The 27,950-nt window shown below is 39.9% G+C and overlaps 2 protein-coding genes across 2 annotated transcripts in view; one reads left to right on the top strand and one right to left on the bottom strand.

Annotated features, from left to right (window-relative positions):
* Nucleotides 1-11,957, top strand: part of C5H1orf100 (chromosome 5 C1orf100 homolog) — a 35,126-nt gene extending 23,169 nt beyond the window's left edge. Inside the window, exons 4-5 of the mRNA XM_006045841.4 lie at nt 1,338-1,510; nt 11,866-11,957. Coding sequence (XP_006045903.4) covers nt 1,338-1,510; nt 11,866-11,957 — 265 coding nt within the window. The remainder of the gene's footprint in view (nt 1-1,337; nt 1,511-11,865) is intronic.
* A 2,576-nt stretch (nt 11,958-14,533) lies between these two features.
* Nucleotides 14,534-27,950, bottom strand: part of ADSS2 (adenylosuccinate synthase 2) — a 32,800-nt gene continuing 19,383 nt past the window's right edge. Inside the window, exons 7-13 of the mRNA XM_006045840.3 lie at nt 27,458-27,539; nt 24,627-24,753; nt 23,293-23,447; nt 21,981-22,105; nt 20,652-20,749; nt 16,997-17,146; nt 14,534-15,677 (exon numbers count right to left, since the gene is read on the bottom strand). Coding sequence (XP_006045902.1) covers nt 15,625-15,677; nt 16,997-17,146; nt 20,652-20,749; nt 21,981-22,105; nt 23,293-23,447; nt 24,627-24,753; nt 27,458-27,539 — 790 coding nt within the window. The 3' untranslated portion in view covers nt 14,534-15,624. The remainder of the gene's footprint in view (nt 15,678-16,996; nt 17,147-20,651; nt 20,750-21,980; nt 22,106-23,292; nt 23,448-24,626; nt 24,754-27,457; nt 27,540-27,950) is intronic.

Here is a 27,950-nt window from a genome sequence, read left to right on the forward strand (position 1 = left end):
CCTGGGATTTCTTTGGAAGAAATGATGTTGAAGCTGAAACTCCAGTACTTTGGCCACCTCATGCGAAGAGTTGATTCATTGGAAAAGACTCTGATGCTGGGAGGGATTGGGGGCAGGAGGAGAAGGGGACGACAGAAGATGAGATGGTTGGATGGCATCACTGACTGGATGGACGTGAGTCTGAGTGAACGCCAGGAGTTGGTGATGGACAGGGAGGCCTGGCGTGCTGCGATTCATGGAGTCGCAAAGAGTCGAACACGACTGAGCGACTGAACTGAACTGAACTGAACTGAATGATTAGAGATATTACTTTGCCAACAAAGGTCCATCTAGTCAAGGCTATGGTTTTTCCAGTGGTCATGTATGGATGTGAGAGTTGGACTGTGAAGAAAGCTGAGCGCCGAAGAATTGATGCTTTTGAACTGTGATGTTGGAGAAGACCCTTGAGAGTCCCTTGGACTACAAGGAGATCCAACCAGTCCAACCTAAAGGAGATCAGTCCTGGGTGTTCATTGGAAGGACTGATGCTGAAGCTGAAACTCCAATACTTTGGCCACCTCATGCGAAGAGTTGACTCATTGGAAAAGACCCTGATGCTGGGACGGATTGGGGGCAGGAGGAGAAGGGGACGACAGAGGATGAGATGGCTGGATGGCATCACCAACTCGATGGACATAAGTTTGGGTAAACTCTGGGAGTTGGTGATGCACAGGGAGGCTTGGCATGCCATGATTCATGGGGTCGCAAAGAGTTGGTCACGAATGAGCAACTGAACTGAACTGAAATGAATAATTAGTGATGTTGAGAACCATGATTAAAGCTTTCAAAAAACTGGGCATAAAGGGAACATACTTCAACATAATAAGTTCCACATATGACAAGCCCACAGCTCACATTATACTCATCTGGAGGTTCAGGAAGGTTATAACCAGTTTCAGGCTCATCAAACATCAATATGCACCATAGTGGTTAGTCTGGTCAAAATAAAGCACTAGTACCTTGAGGGAACTAAATATGCAAACAAAAATCACACTTCAAAAGGGCACTGGGAAGTAGCAATGCCAGAACAGATCCAGAGGAAGTTTTGATGCAGATCACATTCTGTGACCTGTGATTAGAGAGGAGGAGGGATGCTAAAGGGAAGAACAAGGGTCTGGAATCCTTGAACCATCTACTGACAAGTTTGCTAGGGCTAACCCTGGAGTTACAGAGTCTTGTCAATACTATCTTGGTAGCCTCCGGGCCACTTTTAGGGAATGGATTTCAGCTGATGAGAAAATGAAATATTTTTCTTCTACTGGGTGGGCATTTAGCAAGCTGTTTCTATTTTCATTTAGACCTCTCATAGACTTGGAAATTCCATCTAAGAAGAAAAGTCAGTATCAGCCTCAATTAGACCAACAAACTCTCATTCAGTACATCTGTTTTCGAAGATGTTCAAAGCCTGCTGAACCATGGTATAAAGAAACCTCTTACCAAAGAGACTATTCTTTGCCGTTTTACAAGATGGGTAAGTCAGATCAAGGGTTCTTACTGTCTGAGAGCAACTCTGCCTGGGCCACATTTGAGCATCTCCTGTGGGCTTGCTGTCTCAGGGAGCATGTCTGGGACCAGTCACATTGGCAAGGAGGGGTATTCACTTGTGTCTGGGGCAGGAAGAAGAGTTTAGAGAGCTGCCCCTGGGCTACATCCTTCTTTCCTAGCTCCTCATACAGGAGACTTTAAGGCTGAAAATTCATAAATGTCCTTGGTAGAAAGCAAGCTCAAGTCTGACCACTCCTCGGAGCCCCTTGTCACTTGACAAATTTGTTATTGTGCCATACTGTTGAGAGGATCTTCCTCCCCTCATTCTATTTTAAATGGATTTACGACAATTATTTAATATTTGCAGGTATGTTTCAAAAATTCTAAGTTCCCTCTGTAGTATTTCTCCATGCTGCAGCCCGTGTGTGAGTGCTGAGGGGCCAAGGCCCCCCACAGATATGACCCTGGGGAGTACACGTGGTTATGACCTTAAACTTGACTGCATTCCTATAATCACTGACACTTTGGATTTTAGTCACAGTGTCGATTGCTCTATTGACAGACTTTCTAAATGAGTAAACCCCAATTCTTCCGGGGCTCTTACACGGTGGGAAGCATATATTTCGTCCTTCTAACAGCTCTCTGCTGCTGCTGCTGCTGCTAAGTCGCTTCAGTTGTGTCCGACTCTGTGCAACCCCATAGATGGCAGCCCACCAGGCTCCCCCGTCCCTGGGATCCTCCAGGCAAGAACACTGGAGTGGGTTGCCATTTCCTTCTCCAATGCATGAGAGTGAAAAGTGAAAGTGAAGTCGCTCAGTTGTGCCCGACTCTTAGCGACCCCATGGACTGCAGCCCAACAGGCTCCTCCATCCATGGGATTTTCCAGGCAAGAGTAGTGGAGTGGGGTGCCATTGCCTTCTCCGAACAGCTCTCTGCAGTAAATGCTATTATTTCCCCCACTTTACAGTGACCAAGTTGCAGAGACAGCCCCAAGTCACAGGAAACAGGAGAAGCAAAACCCAGACCCAGGCCATTTCAGACACAGAATTCAGCCCTAGCCCAAGGTCTGTGCTGGACCTTTAAGCTATTTTACCTCTGTCACAGATAAGCATCACTTGTACTACTATCTATTCAACAGTTTTCTTTAAAATGAGCCACTTTTTTTTTATCTTAAAATTAAAAATAACAAAACTAGTAAAAGTATGGTGAGAGGAATGGGATGTGGAATGGGAAGAATCTACCCCTCTTTTTTTCTCCCCTGAACAAAGAGCTAAAGCCTGGAGGGAATGACAGAGCAGGGCTGAGACTCAGTCCCAAGGGGACAGGAAAAAATAGCAATCGGGAAGAGCGGGAACCCAGCAGAACCAGGCAGATCTTGGGGAGTGGAGCCAGGCATAGGGGTGGTGAAGGATGAAGCTGGGATTGGGGCCAGAGAGTAACAGGGCGAGTTGGGATAAGAAGCTGCAAGCTGGCTAATCTGGGTTCTGGGAGGTGAGAGAAGTTTGGAGCCTGAGAAGAGAGGGAGCTGAGGGGATAGGGAGGAGGGTGAGGGCTGAGATAGGTCATTGGAGGAGGAGGTATGGAGTGGTAGGAATCAGGGGTCCTTGGGAGGGTTATATTAAAGAAAGTCAGCTTCGGGTGGAGGACATTACCTGGGGCTGAGGTGGGGTTGGAAAAGAGAAGGGGTGGTTGGGAAGCATCTGTGGGGCTCCCATCCCTGTAGAAGCAGTTTTTGGAGGCTGACAGTGTGAAATCTCTTTCCTTTGTATGAGGGAATCTAGGTGACCTCTAGTTTCCAAAGGGATGGTAAACACTTTTAAAAGACAATTCCTAATTCTTTCCAAACCTATCAAATCAGGTGAATGCTTAGCAAAGAAAACACCCAGGCTAAGTGCCATGGGAGGAGGTAAAAGGAAGTCCATACTATGATCTCAGCCTCAGGAAGCTCACAGTCTAACTGGGAAGATGAGGCAATAATGAACCTATCAGAGGTTGCTGCTGCTACTGTTGAGTTGCTAAGTCATATCTGACTCTTTGCAACCCCATGGACTGTAGCCCACCGGCCTCTCTGTCCATGGGATTTTCCCAGCAAAAAGACTGGTGTGGGTTGCTATTTCCTTCTCCAGGGGATCTTCCTGACCCCGGGATCAAACCTGAGTCTCCTGTGTTGGCAGGCAGATTCTTTACTGCTGAGCTCCCTAGGAAAAACTGACAAGTAGAGGAGCAGCAGCTGAAAGATGAGAACACTGGGGCCTGGAGCAGAATGCGCTCGTGGGGACCTAAGCTTGATCTCGATGGATAAGACTTGCAGGTAGCAAAAGAAATGGGGACATACCAGAGGCAGTGGATGAGAAGAAGGGGGAGGTTTGTGGGGGTGGGTAGGGGAGCAGGGAGGAACCCCAAGAGGGCCAGGCCTGATTGAGCAAGGTAGAACAGAAGTGGGAAGCCAAATGCAGATTGGCAGAGTGGGCAAGAGTGTCTGGAACTGAAGAGGAGCTACAGGAGCCTGGAAAGTTGAATCTGCATAATCAGAGCCGTTATAGCATCAGAGTCAAGGGGGCAACCCAATCAGCTTCAGAGGATGTTAGCTTAGCATCCTCTGTCTGATGATTAGCTTAGCATCAGTCTGTCGGACTGCTTAACTCGGGCAGGAGAAGACACAGCCAGCAGGTGAGAAGAGCAGCTGGGAGGCGGTGGCAGAACCATGGATGGAGCAGTGCGAGGCAGTGAGCAGAATTCAGGCCTTAGAGTGCTACAGGCCTGGCACATTCTAGCTGTGTGGTGTCGGGCAGGACACTCGACTTTTCTGAACCTTTCTGTTTGTAAAATAGAGATCAGAGTCCGCATTTTAGGATAATTGCTAAAATTTAAAATATTTGTCATGTGCCCAAAGTGCGCTAAGTGATTTACTCATATGCATGTCACGCTTACCGTTGCAATGAGTCGTATTGTCCCCACAAAGTAGGTATTTTTACCAACTCCATTTAGCAGAAGAGGAAACAGAGGCTCAGAGACGTAAAAACCTGTTCAAGCAAGCAGCTGCTAAGTCCTCAGTCTGGGTCATGTGCAAAGGTGTCACACTCCCAAAACTTGCTCTTAAATTGAACTGAGCAAGTTTCATGAGAAATGGGAAGAAGACTCATATGGCAGAGCCTCAGGAGAGAGAAAAGACAGTACCGAATAAAGAATTCACAGGAGAGCAATTAAAGCTAATTGCACAGTGTCCCACTTGTACTGCAAGATTGTTAAAGCCTCTGATAGAAATATGGAAAATATGGTACTTGAAAGTGTGGCCTAGGATCATTCCCTGCTTAATGAGGTTTGAAGCCTGACCGATTTAAGAGATAATTTACGTTGAAATATTCAGGGCTCCGTTTATCACTCATGGGGTGTATGTTAGTTTTCTATTGTGGAATAACAAATCATTCCAAAACCCAGTGACCTAAAACATGGATAATGATGATTTTTATTACTACCTCTCATCATTTCAGTGGGTTAGGGTTTGAGAACTGCTCAGGTGGGCAGTTCTTGCTCAGAGTCTCTCTCAAGGTAGCAGTCTATGACAGTGAAAGCTTCATCGTGTGAAGGCTCAACGGGGGCTGGAGGATCCACCCTCAAGGTGGTTCACTCATACAGTTGTCAAGTATGACGGCTCACATGGTTGTCACAGGCTGGTTGGGGATTGGTGTCTTGATGTCTTTCCATGCTGAGCATCCTGATGGTGTGACAGTTATCTTCCCCTGGAATGAGTAATCTGAGATGAAGGTGGGAACTGCAATGTCTTTTATGGCTTAAACTTGAAGGTCATATTACAGTCAGCCCTGAAGCGATGTGGGAGGGGAGTCAGACCCAAGGGCATGGATGCCACCAGAGGGCAAGAATCATTGGGATCCATCTTGGAAGCTGGCAGCCGTAAGATGATTCAGTTACTGGTTGAACACCCAGTACAAACTATCTGTCTGCTGGGAGTACAGTGACCAGGAGAAACAAGACATCTGCTTTCATGGAGCTGACATTCTAATGGGGGATATGGAGCATGAGCTAAGTCACTTCAGTCATGTCTGACTCTTTGCTACCCAATGGACCGTAGCTGGCCAGGCTCCTCTATTTATGGGATTCTCCAGGCAAGAATACTGGAGTGGGTTGCCGTGCCCTCCTCCAGGGGATCTTCCCCACCTAGGGATTGAACCCATTGTCTCTTACGTCTCCTGCATCAGCAGGCGGCGTTTTTGTTTGTTTTACCACTGGTACCACCTGGAAAGCCCATATGGAACATAACCAAGTACATTTTAAAAAGAACTTTAGACTGTAGTAGAGCTGTTAGGGAAGTAAACAGTGATGAATGTAGCCAAGGGAGATTACTTTTAATACTGCAGTCAGGGAATATCTGTATATAATTTTAGCTGAGCCCTGGAAAATAACAATAAATCATATAAATAGCAGTAAGTGCTAAAGCCTGAAAGTTGGAAAGGGCTTGCATGTTTGAGGAACAGAAACGAGGCCAGTATAGTTCGGTGGGTAGTCAGTGAGGGTGAGAGTGGTAAGATGCTTGGATTCTATTCTGAGAACAATGGAAAGACTTGGAATAATTTTGAACATAGGAGTAGCATATTATTGGGGTTTTAAAAAGATCAGTCTGCCTGCTGTTAGGACACTGGAGAGGAACAAGAGGGAAGGTCTGCAGACCAGTGAGGAAACTGTTTAGTAGTTGAGACCAGAGATGATGGTGGCTTGGACCAGCAGGGAAGACAAAAAGGAATAAATGGGCCCTGGAGATATTTTGGAGCTGACATCAGTTGAATTTGGTGATAGATCTGATGTGAAGCGTATTTTCATTCGTTCATACATATTCCTTTAGTAACTAATTTGAGAGTATAACTATAGGCCAGTGTGAAAGGTTTTAGCAACACCATGTGAAGCAGAAATAGACCCAAAGTTTCTACATTCAAGGAGCTTCAATGGGGGAACCAGCATAGAAATAAGCATAAAATCTCACTGGCCATAAGTCTTATGAAGCAGAGTTTATGTGGTATTATAAGAGCATATAACAGGTCAGAAAAATGATGAGTTGACAGCAGAAAGATGAGCTAAAAGTTAACTAGGCAAGGAATGGGAGAAGAGCTCCACTAGGCACAGTGTGTGCAAAGGCACTGTGGTAAGAGCATGGCATGGTTGAAGAACTAAAAAATAAATGTGTTGGAGCCCAGAGGTCAAGAAGGGTGTGGCTAAAGAGATGACAAGGTCAGGGAGGGCTTGGGGACCTCCTTGGTGGTTCAGTGACTATAACTGCACTCCCATACAGGGGGCCTGGGTTCAGTCCCTGGTCAAGGAGCTAAATCCCACACGATGCCAGTAAGAGTTTGCATGCCTCCACTAAAAATCCCACATGACGCAAGGAAGATTGAGTATCTCACTTGCTGCAACTAAGACCCAACCAAGCCAAATAAATAAATATTTTAAAAAAGAAGAACAAGGAGGGCTTTATGAGCCATTTTCGGGTTTGGGGCCTCTAGCTTGAGATTACTGGGAAAGTTTTGAAAAGTTTTAAGGGGTTCATGCAGTCATTTCAGTCGTGTCAAACTCTTTGCAACCTTGTGGACTGTAGCCCACCAGGCTCCCCTGTCCATGGAATTCTTTAGAAAGAATACTGGAATGGGTTGCCATTTCCTTCTCCAGGGGATTTTCCTGACCCAGGAATCAAACCTGCATCTCTTATGTCTCCTGCAGTGGCAGGCAGGTTCTTACCACTAGGGCCACCTGGGAAGCCCCCACGTTTTAAGGGGGTGGAGGTGACGCAGTTACAACTGCAGTTTGAAAAGATTACTCCAACTATGGAGAAGAAAAAGGGACAGGATGGGGAGTAGAGTGGAGCCAAGATGGAGTAAGAAGGGTCAGGAGATGATTTGCAGGGGTTACGCTGAAGGTTTTTAACTTCAGCTACATCACTTTTAAAAATCCAGCTGCCGAGGATATACCCAATACCAATTAAGTCAGAATCTCCTGGTGGGAGGAAGAAGGTCCCAGGCATCAGTAATTTGTGAAACTCCCCAGATAATTCCTTTGTACAGCCGAGTCGGGAACCAGTGCTTCAGACAGCTGATGATGGGAGGCAGTGAAACCGACCAGGGTGCTAGGCCTTCCCCAAGCAATAGAAATTGACTAGAGGCCAGACAAGAAATTCAGGCAAGGTTTGTATTGGGGCTCCTGTGCTAGCTGCAGGAGGGAGCAAGAACAAGTAACAGGTTCCCTTGTTTGGTTTATGGTAGAGCTGGTTCCTTATATGGGATGTGAGTAGAGGTGTGCTCAGGGATCGGGCTTAGGTGTTTTGACACCTCTTTGGTGGTGGTGTGTGCAGGGGGCATGGGCAGAGCCAAAGCTCCCGAGACGCTCTTTTTGCTTCCAGCTCCTCAAAAATGGCAGTTGGGATTTTTGCTCTTTTTGTTTCCCCCAACTGCCTGCATGCAGTTATTTTTAGTCCCTTTTCATTTCTTTGTACTAATATTTTGTTACTGGAGAAATTTTTCCAGGTGTAAGCATTATAGCACTGCAGCAAAGGGTCCCAGGTGCCCAGTCTGTCTAGTAGCAGCACAGAATGCATGCGTCCCTGTATGCTAAGTCACTTCAGTTGTATCCGACTCTATGTGACGCCGTGGACCGTAGCCTGCCAGGCTCTTCTGTCCACAGGATTTTTCAGCAAGAATACTGGAGTAGGTTGCCATGCCCACCTTCAGAGAATCTTCCCAACCCAAGGATTGAACCCATGTCACCTGCATTGGCAGGTGGGTTCTTTATCACTAGCACCACCTTAAAGGCAGAGGAACCAGAGATCAAATTGCCAACATCTGCTGGATCATCAAAAAAGCAAGCGAGTTCCAGAAAATCATCTATTTCTGCTTTATTGACTATGCCAAAGCCTTTGACTGTGTGGATCATAATTAACTGGAAAATTCTGAAAGAGATGGGAATATCAGACCACCTGACCTGCTCCTTGAGAAATCTGTATGCAGGTCAGGAAGCAACAGTTAGAACTGGACATAAAACAACAGACTGGTTCCAAATAGGAAAAGGAATATGTCAAGCTATATATTTGCACCGTGCTTATTTAACTTATATGCAGAGTACATCATGAGAAATGTTGGGGTAGATGAAGCACAAGCTGGAATCAAGATTGCTGGGAGAAATATTAATAACCTCAGATACGCAGATGACACCACCCTTAATGGCAGAAAGCAAAGAAGAACTAAAGAGCCTCTTGATGAAAGTGAAAGAGGAGAGTGAAAAAAGTTGACTTAAAGCTCAACATTGAGAAAACTAAGATCATGGCATCTGGTCCCATCACTTCATGGCAAATAGATGGGAAAACAGTGGAAACAGTCAGACTTTATTTTTGGGGGCTCTAAAATCACTGCAGATGGTGACTGCAGCCATGATATTAAAAGACACTTACTCCTTGGAAGGAAAGTTATGACCAACCTAGAGAGCATATTAAAAAGCAGAGACATTACTTTGCCAACAAAGGTCCATCTAGCCAAGGCTATGTTTTTTCCAGTGGTCATCTAGGGATGTGAGAGTTGGGCTATAAAGAAAGGTGAGTGCCAAAGAATTGATGCTTTGGAACTGTGGTGTTGGAGAAGACTCTTGAGAGTCCCTTGGATTGCAAGGAGATCCAACCAGTCCATCCTAAAGGAGATCAGTCCTGGGTGTTCATTGGAAGGACTGATGCTAAAGCTGAAACTCCAGTACTTTGGCCACCTGATGCGAAGAGCTGACTCATTTGAAAAGACCCTGATGTTGGGAAAGATTGAAGGCAGGAGGAATAGGGAATGACAGAGGATGCGATGGTTGGATGGCATCACTGACTCAATGAACATGAGTTTGGGTAAACTCTGGGAGTTGGTGATGGACAGGGAGGCCTGGCGTGCTGTAGTCCATGGAGTAGCAAGGAGTCGAAACACGATTGAGCGACTGAACTGAACTGAACCACCTTACTTGGATTTTAGAGATACTTAGGTGGCAATTATTTTATAAACAACTATCAGGCAGGCAAAGGGCTGGTTTGCAAGAGACCTAACAGATAATTATTATGAAGCTGAGCACTCATTGAATCGAGCTTTTGTTTAATTCAAGAAACTGACTCCTTGAAGGAGTATTTGGGGGAAGGCCTTTCACAGAATAAGAGAAAGTACTATTACAGTGTTTATCAAGGTGTAAGACTGTTTTTAAATCTTATCCATTTGACCAGTCTTTGTCATCAGACTTTAAGGGCCAAGTTCATGTCTAGATTAGCAATTTGCATTTCATGTTCAGTTCTTACCTCTTATTTGGGAACAACTGAAGAACAGATTACATACAGACCATGACAGATTATGGTTATTGATTAAGAAATTCCTCCTCAGTAAAAGTTCTTTCTTAGGACATAGGGGTCCATTTATTTGGGAAATATTTATTAAGTACTGACTATGTGCAAGACACAGTAGAAGAGAAGATTCTGTTCTCAGGGAATTTATAGCCTGGGAGGGTGAGATGGCCCCTCAGATGAAAGTTGCCCTTGTTTTATGCACCTTGGTGCCAAATAATTTAAAAACCTCATTCTTCCAAAATAAAATGTATTCTTTTAGTAGCAGTGTGACAGTTAAGATTCTGACCTTCAGTTTTCTCACATGCAAAAAGGATAAAAATAGTATCTACCTAATAGAATTGAGATACCCATGTAAGTAATTTAACATCGTGCCTGTACATAACATTAAGAAACCTCCAAAACTGTTAGCTATTACTAATGATCAAGGTCAAACATGTGCCACAATAAATGTTTGTTTTTTAAAAAAAAACCTATCTCACTGGGATTAATTTCTAAAACTAGAGCATAAAGAAATAATCATATATAATCAAGGTTATCCTTTAAAATTTCTTAATTGCCCAAAGTGATAATATTAAATAATACTAAATCATTAAATCATTTGGAATACATGGGATTCTTCAGCAAGTTCGTTAAATTTTCTCTATGGTTCTCAACTAATTTTTCACTTCATTTTTCAGCAATGCATTTCAAAGCAGTCATCACACACAAATCCACATGAACAATAATTTGACTTTGTCAAATGATATAGAAATCTAAAAAATCATTTCAGTTCTTTCCATAGTATTCCCCACACCCAAATTTGTATAGTATATTTCAGACTTGGTAGCACCCACTGTCAGAAGGCATATACATGCACTAAGTGGAATAGCAGGAGAAATCCCCCCAAAATGTTGCTGTTAAAACATTTACTGTTGAATTTACCTGGTTAAATGTACCTAATTCAGCTCCATTATAATTCTCATAACAAAGATCACTAAGGCTATCAAGTAGGATTTCTAATACTTCTAAACATCATTAATATATTTCCCTGGAATACAATGTAATCCTTAAGAAGGTCAGAGTTATTATTTAATACAATAGTAAGCTTTGAGAAGTCATATGGTTACCAACTACGGACAGCATCACATTTAGTTAAATCTGATTTTTAAAATCTTCCAGAGATGGCATTTCCAGCTATATTTCCTGAGTAAATGAAATGTTATTCATTCTTAATATTAAGAAATGTTTATTTCTTTAAATGCTGTTGAAGTGCTATGGAAGGTAAAGAGAACACTGAAAAGATTAGGGACTTTGGGGCCTGATAATCCTGGGTCAAATGTGGGCTCCTCCTCTCACAAGCCGTGTAAACTCGGGAGAGTTCATTGATCTCTTTGAGGCGGTGATAGTATCAGTGGGCCTCTGAGGATCTGTGAATTTTAGGGTTAACCCTAAGTAAAACACCTAACACAGGGAATAGCACGGTACATGATAAAGTTTTGTTACACTATCACTGAAACATTCTAGTCTTTGGTCCATTAGCTGTAGATGCAATGATCGCAGTATCCAACCCAACTCCTTGAACCCATACCTTTAGATAAGCAGAACTGCTGGTGATTGTAGACAAGGGAATATAAAACATGAGGGCACTCCAATGGGTCTGAATTTAGGGATGGTAACAACTACATTTTGATACAAAAAAGACACAAAGAGACCTATTAGGGCTTAAAGGGCCAAGCAGGTATCTAGAATTAGAATGTACGAATACAAATTTAAGCCATTTATTTCATTTTATTTACATTTTGGAATAGTCTAGTAGCATGCCTCAATCCGAGATTGAACCACAAAAACAACCTTTTGATTAAGCCCTTTTCCCCCCACATCTTTTAAATATATTCGTTTTAAATCTTATAAATCACTGTTATTGCACACAATTGTTGCTGAAAAGACAGTGTGTTAAAACTGAGTAGTCTTAAAATAAATCATTAATTTGTTTTATTTTCCAGATTGGGACCGGAAATTAGCCACAGTTTCATCGAATCCTAGACCACTCAATTCACTGCCAGAGTGCTACTGTTGTGAAGGGAGGTGGCTTTGAAAGAAAGGCTTTTAAACTAAAGTAACCATGGCATTTTGAACAAAACATTTGGCACTCTTAAGTGGCTCCTTTAGACTAAAATAATGGTTAACAGAATTACTTTTCAGTGTGTATCCTGATGGCTACAATCCTAAAAAATTTACATGTTGCAAATTCTCTTCCAATCAGTTGGCCAGCCTGGGGCAGGGAATCAAGATCAGCCTTAAGAGTTTGTCACCTGTTCTTAAGGCCCCACTACCAGTCTTGTTGCTAATGTCGCCAAACCATCTCACATTTAGTCCAGTGGTTACATGTGGGACCAGCTAAGGAGATAATTGCATCTGTTCAATAACTGTATCACTGTTAGGAAAAAAAGAGAGAAGAACCTAAAGACGTAGCCAAGGAGGAAGATTCCTGGCATCACAGACCCTGAAGGTGCTTTGGATACAGAACCCGGTATGGCAGAGAGCTACAGTGAGAGGATTAACAGAAAGTCTCCACAAAGAATTAATATCCCTATACTGACAAGAAGCCTGACAACTAGGGATCAGCTCCCTAGGCAAAATGATAGAGGTTCTCTAACGAAATGCTCCCAAAGAAAAGAATCTTAAACATTCTGTTCCCTAGGGACTCCCCAAGCATAGTAGTTGGTCCCCTACTCATCACCCCAAAGTGAAGTCTATCAGTTAATAAACTACCCCCAAGAAGTTATATATACACATATATATATATGTATATATACACACACATGTATTAATATACATACATCTCCATTGCCTTAGTCTTGTGAAGTAATAAATCAGGTCCATCATCTAACTAATAAGCATGCCAGAGACAAAGCGATAAACATTAGAGGTATTTTTCAAAGAAATATTTCACAGAACTTAAGACAAGAAGCCTCCCAAATGAAAGCTTTGCTTATCTTTCTACTGGTTGTCAGTGGTCTATTTGTTGCAGTTTTTTGTGTTTTAGGGATATATGTTGACTTTTTGTAAACTTTCACTTTTCTCAGTTGTTTTTTTAAAATTTTGTTTATAGTGTTTTTAAAATTTTAATTTGGTAAAATCTCTACATTTTTTTCTTTAGGGTTTCCAAGTTTCCTGTTTTTCTTTAGAAGGCTCTAAGAGTATATATTTTCTGATATTACTTTTATTACTTAAAACTTTATAATTTAACTTTTATTCTATTATAAATTTCTATTCTATGTTGAGATTGTTTTGCTATCATTATTTTTAATGTATTCTTTTCCCAGTGAAATGGAGTGCTTACATTACGTTCCCACATATGTTGCATCTATTTCTGGAATGTCTAGTCCACTTCCCTTACATATCTGTTCTTTCCCATGACAGTATCACATACTTTGATTTTAGTAGCTTTATACTGCTTTAATATCTGGTGAGTAAAAACCTCCTCTCTCAACACATTCCTTTTTCAAAAATATCTTACACTCTTACATATTTTTTTCACCTAAGCTTCAATAATTTTTGTCCAGTTACAAGGAACACCATGGTGATTCTGGTTGGAATGGCATTACATTCATATACTCATTTGTGAAGGGAAGGCATCCCCATTTAACTGTATTAATATACATAAACATATATACTAGGCAGGTCCTCTCCACACTGAAATATCTTGTTCTGTCATTTATTTCCCTTCTACTAAGTTTTACAATTCAGAGTTTTGTTTCAGCAGTTGTTCCATGCAGTCATTATGCCTCCTTAAGTATATACATATTAGCCTACAGTCCTCATATAAAACATGGTTTGGTTGTTTGGCTTTACCTTCCTCTGGTTTTTCTTGCCAGCCTCAGCAGCCTCACCAGTCCCTTGCTATTTTGTTCAGTTGTTCAAACTTTCCAAATTATTTCGAGCCTCTGGGTCTTTGCATATTGACTACTTTGTACTCCAGCCACTTAACTTTTTGGTCCGTTTAAATGCTATTTCTACTAAAGGCCTTCTCTGACCTTTTCCAAATTTAGATTAGGTTCTCCTGCATAGCACTCCGGGACTTTTCCATCCTAGCATATGTCTGTTTAGCATGCTCTCCCCACTACAATAAACTTTAGGAAGACTGTGTACGTACTTATCACATACCTAATACCTAGCATATATACTTGATCAACAGACTATTTTAATACAGTTGCCTATGATTTTTAAGACTTAACTGTATCTGAAGAAAATATTCTCTCAACCAATTTAATTAGTAACAGCTCACTTTTTTTTTAAACTTTTTGGCTGCACCGCACAGCCTGTGGCATCTTAGTTCCCTGCCCAGGGACTGAACCCGTACCCACTGCCGCAGAAACGCAGAATCGCTGGACCACCAGGGAAGTCCGCAAACAGCTCACTTTATTTGCTTCTGGACCGTTACTAAAAACACGTTTTAATAATGTGAAGCTTATAGCCAAGATAATGGACTCTAAAAACTATCTAAATACACTTAGTAAAGGTAAAAGACACTTAGATCCTTTCAAAGATTCTGTTGTTGAGTTTTCCTCACTTTACCCCACAGACTATAAAGGTAAAACTCTGTCTTATACGCACTAGTAGTATTACTATTAATTCTCTTATTAGAACAAAAACACAATACACAAAACATACTAGAAATAGTTGGTTCTTTTTAATCAGCTATTGATGGTATAATAAAATAAATTTAAGTGGCACCTAATTTAAACATTTAAAATAGTTCATTGAAGGATAATCTACAACACAGTATGTTAAGCCAAATAGTCAAAATAACACCTTTTTTTTTTTCAAGAAAGAAGAAATAAAGGCATGATCAAAATTATGACCAACAAGTTGGTTTCATTTGGACACTTTTAGATGACTCTGTAGGCATATTGGCAGGCACGATGTTCAAATATCAACCCATTTGACTTTAGAAATAATGGTAAGAAAGCTATACATTTCAGAATTAATGTCTGAAATTAAAGAAAAATATCCACCAAATATCACAACAGATCTTTTAATGACTAAGTTTTTTAACATTACAATTGTTATTTTAGGGAACACTTTTTTCTTTTCTTTGAACAGTTAGCTAAATGTTCAATATGTTAAATAATTTACACAAGAGAAATAAGTTTCGTGTTCTGTACAAATTAGAGGACTCATGAATATAATCCCCTCCCACCACCAAAGCTCAAATTTGCAATGGTCTCAGCAGAAAATAAACAGTTCACAATTTAAACAATTTAAAGCATTACAAAAATTTACAGGACTCCTCTCTTATCATTTTCTTTCGAACAACAAAGGTTACAGTGACAGAAATGAATGATCAGAATGTAAAAATATTTGTGCAAAACTGCATTAATTGTTCTTACCATTCAATAGAGGTAAAACCTATGAACACACAATAACAATAAATGAAGAAAAACTACACTGAAAGTAATTCTATTTTCAATTTCAAACAACATTGATTTTATTATTACTAAATATTCAAAGAAAACGTGGCACCATGAGCAGCAGGAGCAACAAATGATTCGGCAATTATGCCAGCTAAGGAAGCTGACACTGGAAAACGCCAAAGTGTATCTCCACACCAGCCATCCATCTCAAAGACTGGAAACAACTGTAGGGCTTCAAACTCACTTCAATGTCTTTATTCTTGGAATTTGCAGATCATAAATGAAATATTTAAGAAAGTCCTTTCCCCGCCTCTCCAGGAGTGTTTCCTGCATCACTGGTAATCCTTAAAAGAGCTGAATCATAGATTCTCTGGATTTACCTACACCAATCCATTTAACTGGGAGGGAGAAAAAGAGTATAAGAATAGTATTAATCCACGTATAATGTTCAATCTTTGGGATTAACAGATCCCCCGCTTTTCTCAGTGTTTCTCATTTAACTTTCCCCCCATGTCTTCTGCTATCTTTTTCCTCTATTAGCAGATTATGCCAATTTCTAAACAGAATGTGCAGTCAACATCCAGGACAGGGTAGTATGCCTTAAAATTCTCCTGTTTTAATTGTACAATATTTACAACTGTTCAGTTCCTAGTGATTAGTAAAATACTGGCCCAAACCAGCAGAGACCTAAAGAACCTTTAACCAAATTCCTAATTAACTAGAAAAGATAGGCATCTTTAATGGATGGCTGACAGTAAGAGGACACTGAAGTGACACTGCAACGCCCGTATCTCACAAAACATAGAAGTATCTGGAAGAGAATACTGTTTATTTGCACAGCCTGAGAATCTGGCTATTATTCCAGTCTAGGGGAATCTCTCCTCATCGGCACTACATGGGCAAACCTTTATGGCATTTTACAGATGTCATTGTTAAACTCACTGCTTTTTATTTCAGAAGACACTGACGAAGTACAGTGAGCAAACATGCCTACAAGATTTAATATCAAGCTGGGAGACACAGCTAGCAATATGGAAAACAAGATTCATGTTTGGAGATGAACCACAAATATAATCAACAATATAAAATCAGGTTAAGTGCATAAGAGATTTTATACAGAGGATATTTTCCACTCTACCTTTTGTCCCTGAAATCTCCAACAGTACCAAAGGGGAAAAAAGCAATGTTTTAAAAGACAGATTTCACATAACTAGTTCATAGCCATAATTTGGTTATGTCTAACTCCTTGGCCAGCTTACTTATTTTTTTAAAATAAAGAACTTTTATTCTTTATTCTTTCATTTTTTTCAAGCTGGATTTCCTATCTTCTGCATCTATTATTTCCTAAACTCTAGTCAAGAAACTTCACCAACTCTCAAGGGTAACTTAACCTCAAGTGGAAAAGAAATCACAAACCAGTTTTGATGGTGGTAAAGACACAACGATTTATTATTAAGAGGGAGAAAGAAATAAGAATGAATGTCATAGGGCAAAAAGAAAAAGAAAGACTAACAGAGAATTAAAAACAGGGTCAAAAAGGGTGAGAGGTAATATATTATCTTGAGGTATGTGAAAGATTACACAAAGATATTTTATCTTTTCCTGGGCATCTGTGCAAATCATAAGCACTCTACTGAGAAATAATCTGTTTTTTATCCTATTTCAAAGATAGTTGAAATCAAAATAGAAAAAATAGTTGTTCATAAAGTATATTTACCTGGAATTTGAAGTTCATCTTCAATAAATCGAACATAGTTTTGTGCATTAATAGGTAGTTCCTTAAAAGTCCTTGCATTTGATATGTCTGTGTTCCATCCTGGGAGAGTCTTATACTGAACTTCAACTTTATTTAAGACTTCTTGGTTTGCTGAAAGTTAAAGAATAAATATATTTGCCCATGGTGTACACTGCCTATTGTCAAATGAGTTTTTAATACATCATAGGTTCACAATCTCTTACACTGGAGCCAAATAATGTTTTGAAATTTATAATTTTTCAGAATTTAGGGAGGTAGAAAAGTACACTATCTAGTATTTCATAATCAAACATATTTTTGCAGTAATAGGATTATTTACTTTAAGTGGGTACTTTAAGTCAGGTTTTGCTGTCAAATCAGTTTTGGTGCCAAACTTACAACTTTCCGTTTTCAGAGCTTTTTAGACTTCCATACTACGGACTGGGGGCTACAGATCCATATAACGGCAGCAGCGTCACAGAAAGAAGGTTTGCATACGTGCTCTCACCTGGGAAAGCCTCTATTGTTTTTGTGGCTGTATACAAAGACTTAGCCAGAAAATTTCTTCATTATCTCACCTAACCAGTTTCTCCGTATTCCCTAATAGAAGCCAAAAACTAAAACAAGAACAGTGTCTTTGACTGGAGGTTGTATGGTGGATGCTATGGTACACTGTCCAGACTTCCCTCTTCAGGATTCACACGCTAATTCCCCAGCTATGGGAGTACTGCCTGCTGAGAACGCACAGTTCAGAATTCTCCTCTTCAGAATCCCCTGGAGCAGCCCATACCAACGACTAATCAAAATGGGGATACGAAGGACCTGCCTACTTACCTTAACTTGGGACTACTCTGGAGGACTATTCTAGTCCTAGAGTTCCCCATGCAACCAACTGAGGGTTTTTCATGGAACTTCTTGGCAGTTCAACTTCTGCTTAATCCTGCTACTTCTCTCCCCCTCCCTTACAGATATTGTTGCTCAGAGCGTTTGCGAACAAACTACCTACACATACATCTCTGTAACGTGGACTCTTTCCCAGGGAACCAAGAATAAGACAATTGGCGCCAGGAGTGGCTCTAGAGTGGGGTCTAGAAGCCTGGTCACTGGCTAGCGGGCTGGCAATGAGGACGACTGCGAGTGGTAGAGAGAGTGCAGCCTTTGGCATGTTCTAGTCGTGCAACTGTCCACAGAAGGTGAACTGGGATGCCGTGGTGGGAAGTAAAGCACTGGCAATAGCTGACGTTCTGAGAAATGAGCACAAGAGAAACATGGAATTGAACAGCTCTGGATGGATGTCATTCATGGACTGGACAGAGACAAAGGTTAATGGAAACACCTAGAGAGAATCTCATCTGCTACAGTGGACAGCAGAAGAGCTGAGGATCAGGCTTAGGACTCAATCATACAGATGGCAGAGCTCCAGAGAAAGCTGAACTCTCAAATTCAGTGAATCTGCTACGACAAGGCCAGATCCTGTTTGAGAAAAAAGTGGGACCCTGAGACTTTTGAGACATCTGGCTGAATCCTTCTATAGATTCACTGATGGCCTGCAGAATGGCTGAGGCTTCCCCTGGCTTGAGGATGATGTAGAAGCCTCTCTGGGCCTCCTCTCCTGACATGCAAACATAAGTTGGCCAAGGAGTCACAGGGCCTGCTAAAGGAGGAGGGGAAGTATATTCTGAAGGATCTGTGGAACTGAGCCAATATTTAATAGTAGGAGCGAAAGGAGTATGTACAAAACTGGATCCTAAAGGTACAGGATGAAAGGATTCTGCAAGTGGTGGAATAAAAAGTTTAATAAGAGAATATATGGATACGAGAGTTCTCTCCTATGACCCAAGATACATGAGAATGTGTCATGTCAGGAATGTTCGTGGACGTCTAGAGAAAGTGATGAGCCACACTACTTGGCGCTGCTTGCGACAGACCACAGAAGAAGAACTCGAGAGACTCAGTGGGGCTTCTCCTCTTAGCCATGATGGAGTACATGGTTCTAAATGAGCTTTTCTAGCATAATAACTGTAAAACTGAACCAGATACATGACAACTCTTTCCAGGCAGTGGTCAACAGGTAGCACAAACTGTGGTCTCTGAGAGGAAGAAAACTCAAGCAATTCCTGAAACTACTTAACTCTCTGCCAGGGACAATTTCTTGATCAAGGAAAGTCAGGACACTGGAGTCAGTAGGAATGGTGGTCCTACCGACCTGAGAACACAGGTATCAGATTTCAGGAAAGCTGAAGCAGCTAGAACCACCAAGGGCAAGCATCAGAGAGGAGAGAGGGTATTCCTCCCCCAGAAATGGGTGTGAAGGTACCATGGCTGAAGCTCAACCATACACGCGTGGCCCCACAGGTGGCTCACCGGATAGCAGCTGTCACACAGCTGGGCGGGACAAAGACTCTAGAGGCCAAGCAGTGCTGCTGAAAGGGGAGGGACAGGGCGCGCTGGAGCTCCAGCACTGCCAGATTGGAAAGATCTCTTTACACCTTATTAACTCTCCTGGCATCCAGCTGAGACAACAGAAAGGCTGTTCACTGAAAGTAAAAACCAAACTTTAGCTTGAAATCTCCTATAGACGCTCCCTCACCCTGCCCGTGCCCCACCACCTCCCACATCCACCCCTCAATAAAGCCTAAAACTAAGCTCTGCCAAGACCCACAGAGATAATTTGGAGACTGTCTCACACTAGGTTAGAAAGACTTGGGAAACACCTTACAATCTCCAAATACTATATGAACAAAGTATAAAAAACCAAGCTATACAAGGTTCAGGATGACAAGCCAGTAATTCAACTGTCCCCTAAAACAAGAACCAATACTCTTCAGAGTAAGATAACAGAATCCAAGTCTCTACAACATATTATGCACAATGTCCAATATTCAACCAAAAGTCATGAGACACAGACACAGTGATCCACAATCAAGGAAAAGAATAGTCAGAAGAAGCCAAACAGGAGATGGCCCAGATGTCAGCTAACAAATAATGACTTTAAATATGCTTCTAAGAACTCACAGTTCTCAATTCCAACCTACCAGTCTACCAAGTTCCATTAAGCTAGTCTATTCCTTCATTTGACATATTCTTAGTCTTCCAGGATGACGAAACAATTTAACAGTTTCTATTTCTGGAAAATGGAAACATTTTTGGAACTTGCTGAGTAACTGAAGAACTCATGTAACTAAAGATATGCCTGAAGAAACCCACTGACTCTAGTAGGAAATTTTACATCCATCTACTTTAGACACATAAGTCAGAAAAAAATCATTCCTGTAGCTTGAAGGACACAGTGGGTTAATGCATTAAGAGCCTGCTTACCCTGACAAGCAGGGCTCTTTTCTCCTATCTCACATTTTCTCAAGGAATGCCTACAGAAAGGTTACTTTCAAAGTAGGGAAGATAAGATTCAGGAGCAGCATAACTGGGCCCAGTGGTACCATGTCTCTTCTTTTCTATTCAAGTGTGAGCACAAGCTCGTCACGACACAGTACCCAAATCCATAGCAACTATGAAACAAACGCTAGTGTGTATACTTGCACTGTTCACAGAGCACATTTCAAGTCTGTGGCTGTACGTCATAAATTATACAAAAGAGTTTTATGAATTGCTCTGATACATACACCTTATAAAAGAGTACCTGGAAAATGAGGTATAATTTCACCATCTAATTTGTATGCAACTCCAACTTTGATTTCCGTAAACATGTCCAAAATATCCAATTTGGTAAGTGCCAACCTAATTTTGGAAGAAAGGGAGATGTCAACAACTTGATGAAGGAGTAAAGCAAATTCATACAAAGCTAAAAGTTCCAAAGCAATCCTGAAAACTGGTTAGAATTATATTTTAAAGCATACCACACACAAAACACTACAGGGCAATATATGGATATATTTTCCTCTATTAAAAACAATGACTTAACTGATCTACTAGTGAGTCACTTTTCTAATAACTATAACAGATTGTCACTGATTGATAGTCCACATCCTCTGGCTTAGTTTCTCAGGATCAACTAATACATATCCAGAGAGGGCTGCCTGGAGTAAAGGATACATTCTGTGGCTGACACAGCAAGACTGACTATTCAACATGAATGACAAGGTACATGCACGATACATACGCGGATGCAATCAATCCTCATTTCTTCACTCTCCTTTAACACTACCCTCTGGTCAGAAATTGTCAAAGGAGAGTGAGGATCTCTTCATAACACATCAAAACTTCCCAATAAATTGACTGGAAAACAGTTTTCTAGGAAAATCTATAGAAATTAGATGAAACACTAGGTCCGAGATTCTTGTCCACAGATTATTTTTTTATCCTTTATTCTAATATTTGCTAAAAGTTAAGCCTAAATAATATAAACATGAATACATTTTTACATTTATTATGTGTATGCAATATTAATAGCAACTTTTGCTGAGCATTTTTAGTGTGCCAGGCAGCATGCTATATACTCTCATCTAGACTTCAAAATACCCCTTGGATGTAGATAGTACTATTATTTAGATTTTAAAGATGATGAAAAAGGCACAGAAAAACTGACTTACCCAAAGTCACATAGCATAATGTATGGATCTGGTATTTGAATCCAGAAGTCAGATGTCAATCAAGCCTACCCACTCAATCAGTTCCACTGCCTCCCCTCTGATATGCATGCTCCATGTTGCTCCATCTATCTACCTACTCATCTTTCTACCTGCCTGGCTTACCTCCCTCTAAACTTATATGCATGTAAGAGTATCAAGATTTTCTCTCCCAACCTTGGATATCTAGGGAGAAAAACTAGGGTCTTTCTCCTTATGCACCCCTCCCCTGTATTCTGGTCCACTTCTGAACTGCAATTTCATTTGGAGTCTAAAGAGTGAAATCTTTGTATTAGTGCACTACCTCAAGTTCGCACTCCATAAAATTTAACCTGTAGTCATGAACTGTCATTTATGAAGTAAGTGTTTCTAAGAATACTCACGCAGTAAATCCATTAATCATATGAGCATATTTGAGCAAAACAAGGTCCAACCAGCCACATCTTCTTTTCCTTCCTGTTGTTACACCGAACTCTCTACCCCTTGTTTGTAACAATTCTCCAATTTCCTAAAGAACAGAAAATAAAACTTTAGGATTAGAATACCAATAGTCTAAATCTAGTAGATCATATAACATGTTATAGATCATATAACAAGGCATAAAGTTTCTTTTTTTTTTTTTGGGCATAAAGTTTCTTAGAGATAAACATCTTTCAGAAAAAATAACTAAGTTGGAAGGTATAATTTCACAGAGATAGATTTTATGTGAAGGAGGCATTATTTGAAACACATCCACTTTTGACTTTATTTTTTAACCACTATTTTAAGACCAACATTTTTTTACATTATACAGATAACTTCTAAAAATTTAGATTAACATATAAAAATACTGCACAAAAACTAAGCTGCTAATAAATATTTACTAAAATAGATAAGTTTGGCCAATTTGTTCTAAGAACTATAGTTTGATGATTTTCCTAAAAACCATAAGGCAAATTCCCATCTAGTAGTTGCTACCACAATGTCCTTTTGAAGAAGATTAAGGCTGAAAACAATGCTCAAAGTTCTAAGCTACAGCCACTCCCTACAACCTAATTTTTCCATCTATCATCTATCTATTCCTTAATTTACACCTTTCTGATTAAAGCCATCATTTCATTATCACACATATTCTAACGGAATTACAACTTAAATACTGCTTTGTCAGGTTTGAATTTCAGCCTTGTTTATCTGTGTGGCCTGGGGTAGTTACTTCAGTTCTCCAGGCCTCAGTTTCCCCATATGTAGAATGGGGATGGTTAACAGCACCCAGCTCCCAGAGTTGCTGTGAGGATACAAAGAGCTTTTAAGTTTACAGCAATTACACAGGGGCTGACCTGAGGTCACCACCAAGTAAACAGTGGGCTATGATTAGACAACGTCTGGAGATCACTTTCCTCAACCTTGACTCCTAATAAGCTCTTGGAGAAAGATACCTCTTATTTTTAAATTCTCCCTCCTCTACTATCTTAATCCCCTTCATAACCCACCTTCACTTGCCTGTAATTACAGTTACCTTTAAATGCGCACTAATTTCCCCCTTTTGTTGCCAATGTGTTGCCACTAACAATAAAGGTATATGTAATTTTCTTTAGAGTTGTGCTGATTAATCTTGCAAATTAAGTAAAATGCATAAAAGACAATAATTCTTTAAGAAAAAAGCATGATTTTTCATTTTCAAACTTTTGAATCAGATATACTGAGAAACAGGCTTACATTGTCTTGTTCTGTAGGAAAGGCACCAATACCAACTCTAGTTGTATAAGCTTTCACAACTCCATATACTTCTCCAACGTTTTGAGGGGGCATACCCAAGCCAGTACACACACCTCCAACTGTACAGTTCGAAGAGGTCACAAAAGGATAAGTTCCTAAAAACAGAAACAAACAGTAAAATATACACAAGTGATAGACATTATTTTTTCAAATTCTGCATTTGAGTATATTCTAGGTATCTGACAGACTTATGGAGCTACCCTTTCAAAGCCTCGATGTTTTATTCCTGACTCTGTCTGTCTGTAGAGATAAAAGCATAGGTGGTGAAGCTACAGCCGCGGTGCTGTACTACAGACGCCCCTTGAGCACAGGCAGTTACTCGGTTCTGTCCAGTAGGTACTCACCTAAGTTCATGCCCAAACTCTGGTGTTATCCTACTATGTAGATTTATATTTTATACTTTCCTGTTAATTTAAAACAGGAGTAAATTTTATTTTACTCCCTTGATACGGATACCCCAGCAGACTGGAGTGACAAGAGTACACCAAGAATTCTGTGGTATTCCACAGTTTATGACCTTTTGATCTCTCTTCAGGGAATAAACCCCAGAAATGACAAGAGTAAACAAAGGTGTACTTCCTATCCCCCCCAACCCTGACCCCAAGATCTTATTCATACTTGAACTATCCCCTATGCTAATTAGACACGGCTTTCTTCCAGATTGGATAGGCATATTATGGTATCAAGAATATGTATCTACTGTACAGAAATACACTTTAATTGGCTTACTTGGAGTCAAAAGTCAATGAAATGTTAGTAACAGCTGAGAACAGTCTTATACTGAGAGATCATGTTTAGCTTGAAAGGCCAACAAAGGCAGTAGTTTGAAGATGATAAGTATCAAATTTTTAAATTCAGAATCTCACATCCAGGGAGTTAATTAAACAGACTTCCATAGATCTTAGGATGTGCATGCTTAGTAACAATGCATATTATTAGCTCTTGACAGTTTTTAAAAGCTTGAATTATAGGTTCTTTCACAGAATTCATCTAATCATCTTTCAGTTCCAAGGAAATAGTCTGGAATTGCTATAAACCAAACAACAACAAAAATCCCATTGACCCAAAGAGTGATTTCATTTTTCTAATGAACTGCAAAACACAAAATATTCCCTTTTTAAAAAAAGGGTTAGGATAAGATGACAAACTTTCATCATTCCTGAATATACAAGCAAAAAGCCTTATTCTAAAATACTTTAATGCTAACATTAATTATGCGTATCTTAAGTAATTTAGGGCTCAGTTACGCTCCCCGTAAATCGTATCTCACTTACCAAAATCAATATCTAGTAGTGCTGCATTTGCACCTTCTACCAAGATTTTCTTTGGTGGTCCATGGAGAGCTTCATACAGGAAATAAACTCCATCTCTCACCATTGGCTTAATTCTTTCCATATAACCCTATATACAAAGACAAAAACCAAGCTTGATGTATACTAATAAATTTACAATGTAAACTATCTGAGTAAAAATCACCCAACTTTTGACAATGAAAACTGACAACTGGAAAGGAGAAGGGGATTGGTGACAATGCTCATCCTATTGCAACATTTGGATTGGCTTTGGTCTCTCATGCTGATTCCCCAGAACCAGAAAAGAGACACTATTTGAAGAAAAGTAGAGATACAATGAAATTCGAAGGTTCTACTTCAACCTCACTGCAAATAATGATAACAATCTTCTGAACAGCCCAGTACTCATACTTCATATACCAGCTTTTAGGAAAACAAAAAGAACTGAATATTGTGCTTTTATATTTTGTAGGTATTAAAAAAGCAGTACTTAAGAGTCCATATAACCATAAGTGCATCAAAGTCTTTCTCAAAATGTTGTGAGGGCCACCAGTGACATTGCCAAGCAAGCATCAATAACTGATTACTAATATTCTTTTCCCACTGTATTCCATTACAGTAAAATACCTTAGCAGTATTACTAGTAATATCAAATACTAACTCACATTAACATGATAAAACTTTCTCAAAACATGTTTAAAGTATTAATAATACTGCTTAATTCTAGAGATTCAATTAAAAATATAACAAGAGTTCTCCCAAGGCCTACAGTATAACCGCAATAAAATTTAGTTTCAACCATGTTTAAATGTTTAGCCAGACCAGTAAGGAAATTCCAAGATCCATCCACTCATGAACTCATTGAGTATGTTATACCTATTGATGGACATATAATCCCCCTCTGGCTCTAGTCACCAGTCGCATGCTTCTTCCTGTTTTAGTCCTTTATTTTTAATGTCTGAAGTGACTGTACCATTCATCATGTTTACCTTAAAGTCCTGGTTCAACATACAGCAGTCCCCCCACATATCCTAGGGGAATATGTTCCAAGACCCCCAGGGGATGCCTGAAACCACAGACAATACCAAACTCTACATACACTGTGTTTTCTACTATCCATAGACACCTTTGATAATATTTGTTATAAATGAGGCACAGCAAGAGATCAACAATAACCAATAATTAAATAGAACACTTATGACAATATACTATAGTAAAAATTATGTAACACATTGTTATACTTTTGCAACAGCAAAACTAGCACAAATTTCTTTTTCCTTAGATAGAAGACTTATTCTTACTGTAGACCTTAGCAACCACAGCATATTTTTTTCTTTCCTTATTAAGTCAAGAATTTTCACTGTATGGTTTCTCTTTGGTGTATCCAAATTGCCAGCATTACTGCTCTTGTACTTTGGGGCTATTAGTAAGTTAAAAGGGTCACTTGAATATAAGCACTGTGATACCAGGACAGTCAATCTGGCAAGTGAAATGGTAGTCAGCGACTAATGGGCAGGATGCACTGGACAAAGGGATGATTGATGTCTTGGGCAGGATGCAGCAGGACAGCAAGAGGTTTCATCACACTACTCAGAAGGTCTCAAATTTAAAACTTAAAGAGTTGTTTCGCACTTGACCATAGGAAACTGAAACCACAAAAAGCAAAATCAAGGATAAGGGGGGAATACTGTTCAACACCTATTAAGAATCTTCTTACTTAATTCTGGTCATTATTATTCATATACTTTACATTCATATGGAATATGTATAAAATAGAATTGAAAAGATACACCTGTATATTAGCATGTAAATATTTTCAAGTTGTTACTAATAAATTTAAAATATTTGTTGCATGACAGAATGAAAACAAAGTGGCAGTCTACTCTGAGCAACAATCAATATACTGAAATCCAAATAGCTAACATTCACAATGTCCCTTGAAGGTCACTTTTTCAAAAGAAATTCAGTGAGTAGGTGACCTAAGGTCTGCTACAACTCTAAAATGATATATAAGGTATGTAAATTCCTATTCAGTTCTGGAACTGATGTCATACTTATTCATAGGAAACAAAGAGTAATGGTCAGACACAACGGAAGCAGCTTGAAACTCCAAAGATTTTGGAGGAAAGGAAGGGTAGAGAAGTTAGGCAACTTGATTACTGACTAACTTAGGCACCAACTGTGGTACTAATCTTTGGTCAATCACCTTCTATGTCTCTAAAGAGTACAGTGCTTTAGAGCTGTCCCTTTAATTGACCCTTTGGGGTATCAGTCCTACATGTGCTGGTTAGCTTTAAAAGTTATCATCTCTCACGTGTCCCTTAGTTGATCTATCCTCCAAATGCTTATGAGTGATTTTTATATAACACAAAGTTAGTCCTTTTTTTCTGCTCAAAATTATTGAGTAGCTAACCTTCCTATTACTGCATATAACATCAACACAAGACTTATGATTTGGTTGCTACTTGTCTCACTTTTTGTGATCTCATTCACTGTAGCCTGTCAGGCTCCTTTTCAAGTACTTTATTCTTGCTCCCTGGTCCCCACTGGATGTTTTGTTAAAGGCACATCATGTAAAATTACTCAAACATGCCACGTCCTTGTATGCCTATGTGCTTTTAGACTTAAAAATACAAATTCACTTTACCAGTTCTTACCTATAATACTTTACACATATCTGTGTGGCACTTACTAACCACATGTTCTTCAATCTCGTATTTTCAGTTCCTAATACAAAGACTGAATGAAAGATCTAGATGCTATTTTGGCGAACAAGTTTTAAAAAGGACATTATAAATGTCAGAAAGCACTACCTTGAGTTTTTGTAATTCACCTTCAATGTCTATTTCCAAAGTAGGGTATATAGATTTGTACTGGTTAGCCAGAACTTTGAACCTGAGAAAAAAACAGATAAATCAAGACCTTAGCTCTGTTTTAAAATATTCTGAATAATTTCATTCTGAATTATTCAAATGATTTCTGGAGTTAAGTGGTCTTAATAACAATCCCCAAAGTGAAGTTATACTCTGAGAAACAGAATCTAATTAAGGTCAGTCATATGAATAAATGATACATTCAAAATATTTTTTACTGATAGGAATATCAACAATATTATTAAGGTGATGTGTGTGAGGGGCAGGAGGAGCAGGGAATGACTCAAATCTGTAACCACAAGACTTAAATCTGAATTAATTATATTATACTCTGTGAAAGATAAAAGGGAATGGTCCAAAATGATGCTTTTAGGAGAGTCAGCGGCAGACATTAGCAACTTGTCTCCAATATTCTCACTGGAGGTGCCCTAAC

The sequence above is a fragment of the Bubalus bubalis genome, chromosome 5 (assembly GCF_019923935.1).
Source record: "Bubalus bubalis isolate 160015118507 breed Murrah chromosome 5, NDDB_SH_1, whole genome shotgun sequence".
NCBI lineage: Eukaryota > Metazoa > Chordata > Mammalia > Artiodactyla > Bovidae > Bubalus > Bubalus bubalis.